This window comes from Urocitellus parryii, chromosome 7, assembly GCF_045843805.1.
Source record: "Urocitellus parryii isolate mUroPar1 chromosome 7, mUroPar1.hap1, whole genome shotgun sequence".
In the NCBI taxonomy this organism is placed as follows: domain Eukaryota; kingdom Metazoa; phylum Chordata; class Mammalia; order Rodentia; family Sciuridae; genus Urocitellus; species Urocitellus parryii.
Window position 1 is genome coordinate 37,181,584 of NC_135537.1, and position 12,182 is coordinate 37,193,765.

Sequence of the window (12,182 nt, forward strand, 5' to 3'; positions counted from 1 at the left end):
AAAACTGCACTCTGATACTGGATCTGCCTTACTCTTTCTTCACTATCACAAGACCTTCTGCCTAAGGTCACTAGTTCAATTACATTAGATTTTCCCAAAATACCTATTAATAAAATGAACAAAAAACTACATACATGGCCATCTCAACAGATATAGAAAAAGCATCTGACAAAATTCAACACCCTGTCATGAATATAACTATCAAAATATTATAGAAACATATAATACAATGAAAGCCATATATGATAAGCCCACAGGTAACAACTCAATAGCAATAAATAAACCAATGAAAAAACAGAGAAAGGGCCTGAACAGACACTTCTAAAAAGACTAAAATGCTGCACAAGTACATAAAAAAAAGTGCTGAAACTCATTAAACACTAGAAAAATACACAGTGAATCCATAATGAGATTTTACCACAGAGCTGATAAAATTGTTATAATTAAAAAGATGAAAGATTATGCATTGACAAGGAAGTGAAGAAAAGAGAACACCTGGTACATACACACTTTGTAGGAATAAAAATAAATAAACTCATTTTGGAAAAAGATATGGAGGTTCCTCAAAAATCTAATAATTGAAATATGATATGATCCAATAATCTTACTTCTAGTTATATCCAAAGGAAATAAAATCAAAGAAAGATCTGCATGTTCCTGCTCACTGAAGCAATTATATACAATTACCAAGATATGCAATGAACCAAAGTATCCATCAGTGGATAAATAAAACTGTGTTTGTGTGTTTGTGTGTGTATGTGTAAAAGAATATTATTCTATCTCAAAAACAAAGGAAAATGCTATTATTTGCAACAAGATGAATGAATCTAGAAGACATTATGCTAAGTTAAATAAGCCTGACACAGAAAGACAAGTATCATATGATTTTACTTATAAGTGGAATCTTAAAAAGTCAGACTTATAGACAGTATGATTGTGATTGCACAAATCTGGGTAGTAAGGTTAAAGAAGAAAGGGAATTGTGGAGATATTGTCAAAGGGTAAAAAATTTTAATTACAAGAAATAATTTTTTGAGACCTATTGACTAGCATAGTGACTACAGCTAATAATAACATTTAGAATGCGTTGGAAGAGTACATTAAAATGTCTCACCACAGACATGTAGCATTTATCAGCATGTTAAAGACTAGATTTAATCATTACATATTACAAACATATATCAAAATTTTTAGGGGCGGGGCTGTGGCACAGTAGTAGTGCACTTGCCTGGCATGTGGGAGACACTGGGTTTGATTCACAGCACTACATATAAATAAAATATAGGTCTATCAACAACTTAAAAAAAAGTTTTAAAAATATCCTTTTCATTGTATCCTGTAAGGATATACATTCATGATGCCCCAATTTTAAAAAATTAAAACTTGCAGGGCAGAGTAGCATAAGCCTGTAATCCTAGCAGCTCAGGAGGATTCCAGACTTAGAGGATTCCAAATTTGAGGCCAGCCAAAGCAACTAACAAGGCCTTAAACAAGACCCTGTCGCAAAATAAAAAGAGTGGAGAAAGGGCTCAGTGGTAAACAACCCTGGGTTCAATACCTGTATCAATTTAAAAACATAAATTAATGGATTAAAGTAAATTTTAAAATTGTGTATTAGTAGAAAAATATTATCTTAAAAGTATAAAGCATATCAAAAAATTTGTATCAGAGAACAAAATTGAATGGTTTATGGCATAAGTTAGATTATTAAACATAAGCTATAAATACACAATTTCAACAGAAATATGACTGAAGTTAAACATGCTAACATATGAATTTAAATGACAAATTATTACTCACCTCTGCTACAAATTTCCCATTTATTTTTCAAGAAAACTATTTTCTTACCTATATTTTGAAAGACTTCATTCATCAAAATTTCATTCACTGCTGAAGAGCTAACATTTCCAATATGAGACCAACTTTGATATATTGCTTGCAGCAGAAGTGTCTGTGCTCTTGTAGCTTGAATTGTGAGATTTGGAAGTTCAAATATACCTTCAGTTATAACAATTTGAGATTTTTTGGTCCTGCAAAAGAAAACAGAAAAATAACAATAGGTAGCATTAATAAACAACATGTTAAATGAATTAAATTGCAACGGAAAAAGGGTATACATTCACAATATTTTTAAATGAAATTAAATCAATTAGATATGCAATTCTGATAATAATTTAAATTAGTTTATTTCAGAAATTCTCAGAATAATGAATGAAAATATAAACTAGAATAATATCCATAAACACAAAAGTTTTGCTGAAGAAATTATAGTTCTTAGATCAAGTTAATCATCAAAAAAAATGAAATACAAGTTAACACATACAAATTACTAGCAAATCTACATTTTAAAAAAGTCTTATATCTATTAACCCATAGAATTCTGTCATAATAACCATATGAGCATCTATCATATCATTTTTCAGATGCAAAAACTACCAGTATAAATTAAACTATCATAATGCTTTTTTATAGATTTTTTTAAAAATAAATGACAGTGGAATGCATTACAATTCTTACTACATGTATACAGCACAATTTTTCATACCTCTGGTTGTATATAAAGTACGTTGACACCAATTTGTGTCTTCTCCTTACATGTACTTTGGATGATGATGTCTATCACATTCCACCATCCTTGCTAATCCCCTGGCCCTCCTTTTTCCTCCCACCCCTCTGCCCTATCTAGAATTTATCTATTCCTCCCATGCTCCCCCCCTCTACCCCACTAAATTCAAAAATGTTATTTTTCCATAATACTGGCAAATAGTGAGCTTGGTATAAAGTAAATACTTCATAAATATTTGTGATATGAAGCATAGGATATAGGGCTCTTGATCAGATCACATGGAATTAAATTCCAATTTTTCCATTTAGTATTATGATAAAATATCATATTTTCACATTTATTTATGATAGTTTAGGCTGACTCATATAAGCTGTATACTAAGATGAAACTACACTAGACTTAGGCACCTCACTCTCTCCCCTGTCTCACAAACCTGTTTATCATTTTCCAAATCCATATCCACACAGAGATAGTATTTAACATCTCTCATATATCACTTTAAAAGCCTCACTCCCCAACTCTTATTCTAACCACTATGGACACCAATTCAGTGCAGACTCTAGCTGATGTTGCCTAAGGTGATACATTTTGAGACAAGGTTAGAAACTACTTTGGATTCATGTTAACAGAACCTGGAATATGTAGGGATAAATGCTCTCCCTCCTCCTTCACCCCAAGCAAACAATTCTGAGGTACATTTTATAAGTTTCCTAGGAAGTTTCCAGAAAATAAAGACCAGAGAAGAAAAAAGAATAAAATAACTTTTAAAAGCCTTAATGAACTGTGAAACATTAAGCAATTAGTAATTCAGTTAGTAACTGAACACCTAGAAAAAGTGGAAGAGGAGGAACAGAAAATTTATTCAAGGAAACAATGTCAAAATTTTTTTTTAATCTAGAAAACCATAAACTCAAAGATGGAAGAAGTTCAACAATTCCCAAATAGATGTAAAAACATACCAAAGCACGTTATAATCAAATTGCTTTAAACACATGTTAAAGACAAAAACCCTAAAAACAGCGAGTAGAAAAACACATTACATACAAAGAAAGAGATAGGGATGTAGCTCAGTATAAAGCACATGATTTATTTATGTGGAAGAAACAAAGGAAAGGAGAGTGGGAAGGAGGAAGGGAAAAAAAAGAAAAGCAGACTTCATAGAAATTATGTACAAGAGAAGACAAAGGAGTAAAATTACTGAAATGATGAAAGGAAAAAGAAAAACTTTCAACCTAAAATTCAAACTTCAGAGGAAAGAGCTTTCAAAAAATGTAGGCAACATAAAGTCTTCTTATTATCAAAAACTGACAACAAGTCCCCAATAGCATATCTGTGCTGCAAATAAATAAATTAATTAATTAATTAATTTAATTAAATTCTTCAGGCTAAACAAGTGTGATACCAGAAGGAAATCTCTGTGAAGTTACACAAAGAAATGTGATGAATGATAAGTATGATAAATAAGTATGGGGACTAGTGCATGGAGTACTGGATATATGGCATACCTTAAGGGCATCTGAGTGGCAGGCCACTCCCCTTGTGCTAGACAAGTGAGCAGCAGGCCAGTTACTCCCATAAGCACAGCCCTGAGCATGAGGCCATGTGTTGCAGTCCCTATGCTTGTTCCCTGGCCCACTCCTGGATTGGTTGCTTCAAGGACAGTAGCAGAAACTGCATTGGTGGCTGCCTGTATTCTGCTTAGCTACTGTCTGAGAGTTAGTGAGAGTGTGTGTGTGTAGTATCTGCACAATAAAAACAGACCTGCTTCCTGCTCAGTCTCTGGAGTTTTTGAATAGCGACTGTGCAGCCACACTCTCCTCTACCCTATTCCATGGACCTCCTCGATAGACTATAGACAGCCCATGCAGATATGCAAATGAAGTTTTTAAAATATTTTTTAGTTGTAGATGGACACAATACCTCTACTTTAGACATCTGCTTTTATGTGGTACTAAGGATCAAATCTAGTGCCTTATATGTGTGAGACAAGCGCTCTGCCACTGAGCCACAACCCCAGACTGCAAATTAATATTTTAAAGAAAATATAAAATAATCTTTCTCAGTATCTTCTGAAGAAATAAAAGAACTCATTGTTAAAAGCAAAAAAAAAAGTAACATGTTAAGCTTATACCTTCTTTAAAAGCAGAACTATGGCACGAATAGATCAAAGAACAAGAGAAAGGAAATTAAGTACACTGCAATGAGGTTCTTATATGATGTTTGATGTGGTATAATATTATTGGAAGAAGACTTTGATAAGATATAAATTCTAAACCCTAAAACAATTAAGCCATAAAACGAAAGGCGAATGAATAAAGGCAATAGTAGAGAAAAATGGAATCATAAGAATGGAATAGTAGAAATGAAATGGAATCAATCAAAATAAATTAAAAATAAGAAACAAAAGATGAGACCATTAGAAAAAAAACAGCAAGAGGACATAAATCCAAAAATATACGTTATATTAAATGTCAAAGAAGACATTTAAGAGATTATCAGAATGCATTAAAAAAAAAAGCAAAGTCCCAACTCTATCCCACCAATAAGAAACCTACTTTAAATATAAGAAAGTAGAATCTAAAAAAGGGGTACAATGATGGAAAGGGGAATAGAGGGATGGAGGAAAAACTATACCATGTACATCAAATTAAAAATATTTACAAAGTAATATCAGACAAAGCACATAAAAGAGCATTACTAGGGATAAATAGGGATTGTTTGTAATGATAAAAGGGTCAATTAGTTTTACAGGATTAAAGACCTACCAAATATATCAATTTTAATATAACTGGGAAGAGGAACAAATTTAAAAATTGAAGATTTCAACACTATACTCACAGCAACAGATACAATAGAAAGTCAGTAAAGACTTTTTAAAAAACAAAAACACCATCAATCAATTTGACCTAATTGAAGTTTTTAGAACTCCCCCTCCCAATAACAGGAGATTAACCAATACATATTATATTCTAGGCCAAAAAACAAGTCTCAATAAAATTAGAAGGCTTAAAATCATACAGAGTGGATTTAAACTAAAAACTTTAAAGTATCTATAAAAATTCCCCAATATTTTGAAATTAAACAAAGAAAACACAACTCAGAATAGAATCAAGAACATGGTAGATAAAATTCAGAAATTTACACAAAATGAAATTTTTGAAAAATTATAAAATGATTTCAGAAAAGGATATTGAAGTATGTGGCAGAAGAGGACAATCTAAAAACACATAATCTTTGTTGCTGGAGTAAAGTGCAAAACAAATAGAATAGAAATAATATACAGAAATGTCTAACAAACAATATTTTGACTAAAATACAGACTTATATCAAAGTGTACAATATGTCATAAAAATGTGAATTCCAGATAATCACTATTCTAGTAAACTTACTGAATGAACTACAAAAAAGATAAAGAAAAGTTCAATGAACATTCAAATAAAGTATGCAGAGAAATCAGGACATCTCTATAATTTCCCTTACTCATCCACTATAGTATACTACAGTCAATTTATGTGCATAATTTACCTATACTAGAATATAAGGGGATTTCAAGCAGTATCTTATAGAGTTGGGATACTAGGAGAAGAGGGCCAGGTCGGTTGGTTACCTTTATCACGACTAAGCATGCTTTAATTTCAGTTATTTTTTTAAGTCAATAGACTCCTTATTTATCTACTTCTACAGTAGCCATGGTGCAATATCCTTCAAAGTCAAACTTAGTTTTTACTTCACGCTTTCTAGGTCCATAAATAAATGACATGTAATGTTCTCAATGTTATTTTAACTATTAGTCTTAGATTAAGCCTAGCTGTTGTATACCATAATGTTGAATTGATTCTATAGAAAATGTATGAAATCAGCACATACTTATTAATATTCTAGTTACTTAGAAAATATTTTAGTCATTTTAAAATATGAAAGAAATAAAAATCAAAACAGCTGTCCTCAGGGAGCACACATTCCAGTAGAGAGGGAAGACAAAAATCAATACACAATTATTAAATAAAGGTATGAAAAGGTTATAAGAAAAAATACTAACAAAAATAAAAAGTAGAGCATAACAAATAGAATGAGACTGCTACAGGGTGAGCAATTTCACATGCAGTAGGTAGATGTTATTATAAGGATGGACCTTACTCAACTGAAACTAAAGCAGTCATGAAGGAGGTAAGAAATAGCTAAATGATTATCTATGTTTCAAGCAGATAGAAGAGATTGTGCAAAGGCCATGAGGTAGAAGTGAACTTGGCAAGTTTGCAGGACACTAGCATGGCTACAAAAGTTCAATAATTAACTAATTAATTTGGCTGCTTTCCTATGGTCTCTATCCAAAGAAGCACATAAATAGGCCTTACATAGCCATTAAACTGAGAGTCCATCTAAGCCTCACTACATCGGATTCAAATTCTCAAATTTATATTTTGAAGTCTCTTATCTCCAAATCTACTCAAAGATTTTCATTTAAGGTAATAGAATATGATATGAAATTTTTAAAAGTCTAACTTCTATTTCTGGCTTACCTTTTTAATGTTTTTATTAAAAAAAGTAATATAACTTTTCTAAACTTCACTTGTCAATTTGAAACATAAACATAGAAACACTTACTCAACCTATTACAGACGACTAAGCAAAAAAATCCAACATAGTTAACATGTAAAACTGAATTGATACAAACAGCCTTTGCTAAGATCTGAGGAGACGGACACCATCTTTACACTAAAAAAATACAGTTACTGTTAGACAAGTAAACCAAGAATTACAATTCAACATAATTAATGCTAAAACAAAGTTACATAGAGGTCTTTGTGAACTATGCAGAAAGATATACTATTTTAAAAAAAAAAAGAAAGAAAGAAGGATTGTGTGGAGGGAACTGCAAGTTTTACACTTCAGCTGAATCCTGAAGAATGAATATTCATCATTTCAGCAAAAACTCGTAATAAATTCTTTTATATAGAGAGCTATCTATCTATCTATCTATCTATTTACTTATTTATTTATTTTTAATTTATGTGGTGCTCAGGATGGAGCCCAGGGCCTCCCACATGCTAGGTGAGTGTTCCACAGCTAAGCCACAACTCCAGTCCCCGCCCCCCCGTGATAAATTCTTTACAAAAAAATAAAAGACAATGGCCAAAGGAATTAAACAGGAAACAGTAGAGATGAAAACGAAGTGACTGATAAAATATTAAACATGTATGTCTTTTTAACATCTCAGACTTTAATCTATCATCTGGAGATCTATGAGATTAAAAAAAATCTTCAAGTGAAACTCCACATTATGGAATTCTAATTAGAATAACTTATATTGCATGTATGTATAATATGTCAAAATACACTCTATTGTTATGTATATCTAAAAACAACAAAAAAAAAATATTGCTACTATACCTGGCACAGTTGCACATGCCTATAATCCCATCTACCCTGGAAATTTGCAAGTTTGAGGACAGTATGGGCAATTTAATGAAACCCAATCTTAAAATGAAAAAAAATAAATTGGGGAAGATGGGGACAAGGGAACTGGGGATGTAGCTTAGTGGTAGAGTACGTGGCTAGCATACACAAGGCCCAGGGGTTTAATTCCCAGCACTTAAAAATAATACTGCTATTCACATTTATAGTTTTTTATGTATTTTAGTTCTCTTGGGTATATACTTATCAATGTAATTGCTAGATCATATGGTAACACAGTGCTTAATTATTTATTTGTTTTTAGTACTGGAGATTAAACCCAATGGTGCTCAAATACTGAATGACATCTCCAGTTTATTTTTTATATTTTGAGACCTCTGGATCAAGTTGCTTATGGCCTGGTTAAGTTGACAAGGCTGGGTTTGAACTCTCAATTGCCCTGTCCCAGCCTCCCAAGCTGCTGGAATTACAGGTGTATACCACAATGCTTGGCAACATTTAATTTTTTGATAAAATGCCATATTGTTTTACACCATAATTGCACTGTTGTTTATAACCTTCTTATTTTTATTCATCCTTACCAACACTTGTTATTTTCTGTGTTTTGATAATGGCCATTCTTCTGGGTGGGAAATGGTATTTTGTGCTTTTAAGTTTCATTACACTAATAACTAATGATGCTAAATTGCTTTTTGTTTGTTCTGTTGGCTATCTGTCTATCCTTTTTTGGAAAAATGTCTATTCAAGTCCTATGTTCATTTTTTTTAATTGAGCTTTTTATTTGAATTTTTATTGTTGAGTTATGAAAATTATTTACATATCCTGAAAGCCAGAATTTTTTCAGTTGTGATTTGCAAATATATTTTCACATTACATATGTTGCCTTTTTACTTTCTTGATAATGTCCCATAATAAGAAACATTTTAAATTCTGATGAAAACTAATTTTATGATTTCTCTTTTATTGCTTTTGTTGTGGGTGTCATATTTAAGAAATATTCTATTCTAAAATAATGAGAATTTATACCTTTTTTAATTTCTACAAACTACATATTTTTAACTCTTTGATCCATTTTTAGAATTTATTTTTTGTTGTTTTTATATATACATGACAGTAGAGTATTTTTGACACATCACACATGGAATATAACTTATTCTAATTAGGATCCCATTGTTTTGGTTGTCTTTGATCTGTTGTTAATTTTCATATATGATTTGAGGTCTTAGGCCAATTTTATTCTTTTGTGTATGTTGTTTTTATAAAACAATTTGTTGAAAAGACTATTTTTTCCTCACAGACTGGTCTTGACACACTTAAAAAAATGTCATTTGACCAACCCTATTATATGCTGGCATCCATATATCATAGAGAATATTTGGCCTTTGATTTTGGGGGACTGGGTGATTTCACACAGCATGATAATCTCCATGTATTTACCAGCAACAGTCATAACATCATTCTTTTTATGGCTGAGTAATATTCCATGGTGTTTACATATCACATTTTCTTTATCTATTCATCTGTTGAAGGGTACCTAGATTGGTTCCATAGCTTAGCTACTGTGAATTGAGCTTACAGCAATATTCTTTTTTTTTTTTTTAAAGAGAGAGTGAGAGAGGAGAGAGAGAGAGAGAGAGAGAGAGAGAGAGAGAGAGAGAGAGAAATTTTTTAATATTTATTTTTTAGTTCTCGGCGGACACAACATCTTTGTTGGTATGTGGTGCTGAGGATCGAACCCGGGCCGCACGCATGCCAGGCGAGTTTGCTACCGCTTGAGCCACATCCCCAGCCCCTACAGCAATATTTTTAATGGCCAAAAACTTAAAACAAACCAAGCAAATACCAACTGATGAAGAGATAAACAAAACATTGTGTCCACACAATGGAATATTACTGGGACACAAACAGGAATCAAATTCTTATTGATACATGCTACAACATGAAGAAAATTTTCAAGGTTCATTCATATTATAGCATATATGCTAAAATAAGCCAAAGAGAAAATGCCATACAGTCTATTTTAGAGAAGGACCCATGTGCTGCTGACAAGAAAACATATTCTCTCATTGAAGGATGAAATATTCTATATATGTCAATTAAGTCTAAGTTATTGATTGTATTACTGAGTTCTACAGTTTCTTTGTTCAGCTTTTGTTTGGAAGGTCTATCTAGTGATGAAAGAAGTGTGTTAAAGTCACCCAAAATTATTGTGTTATGGTCTATTTGACTCTTGAACTTGAGAAGAGTTTGTTTAATGAATGTTTGGGAGATATAATTATATAGTCTTGTTGGTGTATGGTTCCCTTGAACAGTATGTAGTGTCCTCCTTTATCCCCTTTGATTAACTTTGGCTTGACATCTACTTTATTTGGTATGAGAATGGAAATAATGATGATCATTATTATCAAAGTACATGAATAAAGACATGAATTGGTGTGAATATACTTTGTATACAACCAGAGATATGAAAAATTGTGCTCTATATGTGTAATAGGAATTGTAATGGATTCTGCTGTCATATATAAATAAAAAACAGAAAAAAGAAAAAAGAAAATGTTATATATTATGACTCTATTGTATAAAATGTCCAGAAACACAGACACAGGGTTTCTTTTTCAGAAGTTTTGAAATTATTCCAGAATTAGAAAGGGGGAATAACTGAGCAACACCCTGAATACGCTAAAAAAAAAAACACTGAAATGTACCCTTTAAAATGGTCAAAATGATGACTATTACCTAATGTAAATGTTTACTCAATTAAAACCAAAAGGCTCCATGTGGTATTCAGAGCTCTCTGTGCCTATGAACATTATTGGTACAAGATACCACTGCCTTCTCTCACTTTAAACAGCAGACAACAATTTAAAAAATAAAAATCAAATGGAAATGCCTGTGTCTTTTAATTGTCATGTCAGAAAACTTAAATATTCAATTGCAAATTGAGGCAGCCACTACCTTGTCCATACAACTTTCAAATATTTAATTACAACATATGACTCCAAGTAAACATAGCCTTTGGAGCTCAGATCACATTTCACCATAAAACCCAAAGCATAAAAATGAGAGGACCAGAGAAAAATATGTACTATATACAAGATTCTTCACATCAAAATAGTAGAGATCACAAAGAGATAGCAACAACTTGGACCTAATTCACATATTTGAATTTAATTATCATTATTGTGTTCTTTTGCTTTTCAGACATTTGGGATATTTTCTAAATCTTGTTTTTAATTTTCTTATTATCCTTTTTCTAAGACTTTAAAAATGGACATTGATTCTATTACATTCTCAAATTTGTATTCAAATACCTGACCAAAAATGTAAACAAACACACACTTTATTGTTATTGACACTATTTAAAAACAACAAACATTTGGAACACCTGCTAAGATATGAAAAATGTATAACTAACCTAAGAACTCTATTTCCAAATACTCAGTCATTTAGGAGGTTCCATGGTATATCAAGAGCCATGTTCTTTTAACTATAGCAATAATTAAGACAAAATTATAGATGGGATTATTTTTACAAGTAGGTCTTTACTTTTTCATAATAAATTTGGCTACTGTATATGGAACCATAACCTTTTCAAGCCATCATATGTCACATAAAATGATTCCCAAGTGAATAACATAGGTCTGAATAAAAACTTAACCATATGCACATTCAAAAGATTTTAAAATTTAATAATGCCTAAGGGTAACATAGAATTCTCTCATTCAGAATTAACATAAAAGAAAATAACAGTTTATACATAAGTATAAATCTCATAATAAACAAGGTAATTATGTCATACATGCACAATTACCTTGTTTTCATGGTTCCATTTTTCAACTATAAATAACCACAAATAAAAGCATATTTTATTATACTTCTGTTAAATACCCTGGTAAGACTTAAGATAAAATAAATGAATTTTAAGTGATTTGGCAATAAATGGTAACTTGCACAATGTATCTGTTAGTATAACAATATCAATTAAAAGTACTTTTTGTCTTTTAGTTTTGAAAGTTTGAAAATATATCCAGTTGATTAACAAGTATGGAAAATAACAAACACCTATTTATCTATTACCCAAATCATGGCACAACATCATTTTGGCTCCAGAAATTTATAAAAAGATAACTTCTATAACTTTGTTAATTTATTTGGGGGAATCCTTAAAATGTCAATGAAAACTCAATAAATTGTGTGATTT

At 31.3% G+C, this 12,182-nt stretch overlaps 1 protein-coding gene across 1 annotated transcript in view; it reads right to left on the reverse strand.

Annotated features, from left to right (window-relative positions):
* Vps13b (vacuolar protein sorting 13 homolog B) overlaps window positions 1–12,182 on the reverse strand; it is a 720,349-nt gene that overhangs the window by 560,391 nt on the left and 147,776 nt on the right. Inside the window, exon 17 of the mRNA XM_077801386.1 lies at window positions 1,849–2,030. Within this exon, the coding sequence (XP_077657512.1) occupies window positions 1,849–2,030 (182 nt within the window). The remainder of the gene's footprint in view (window positions 1–1,848; window positions 2,031–12,182) is intronic.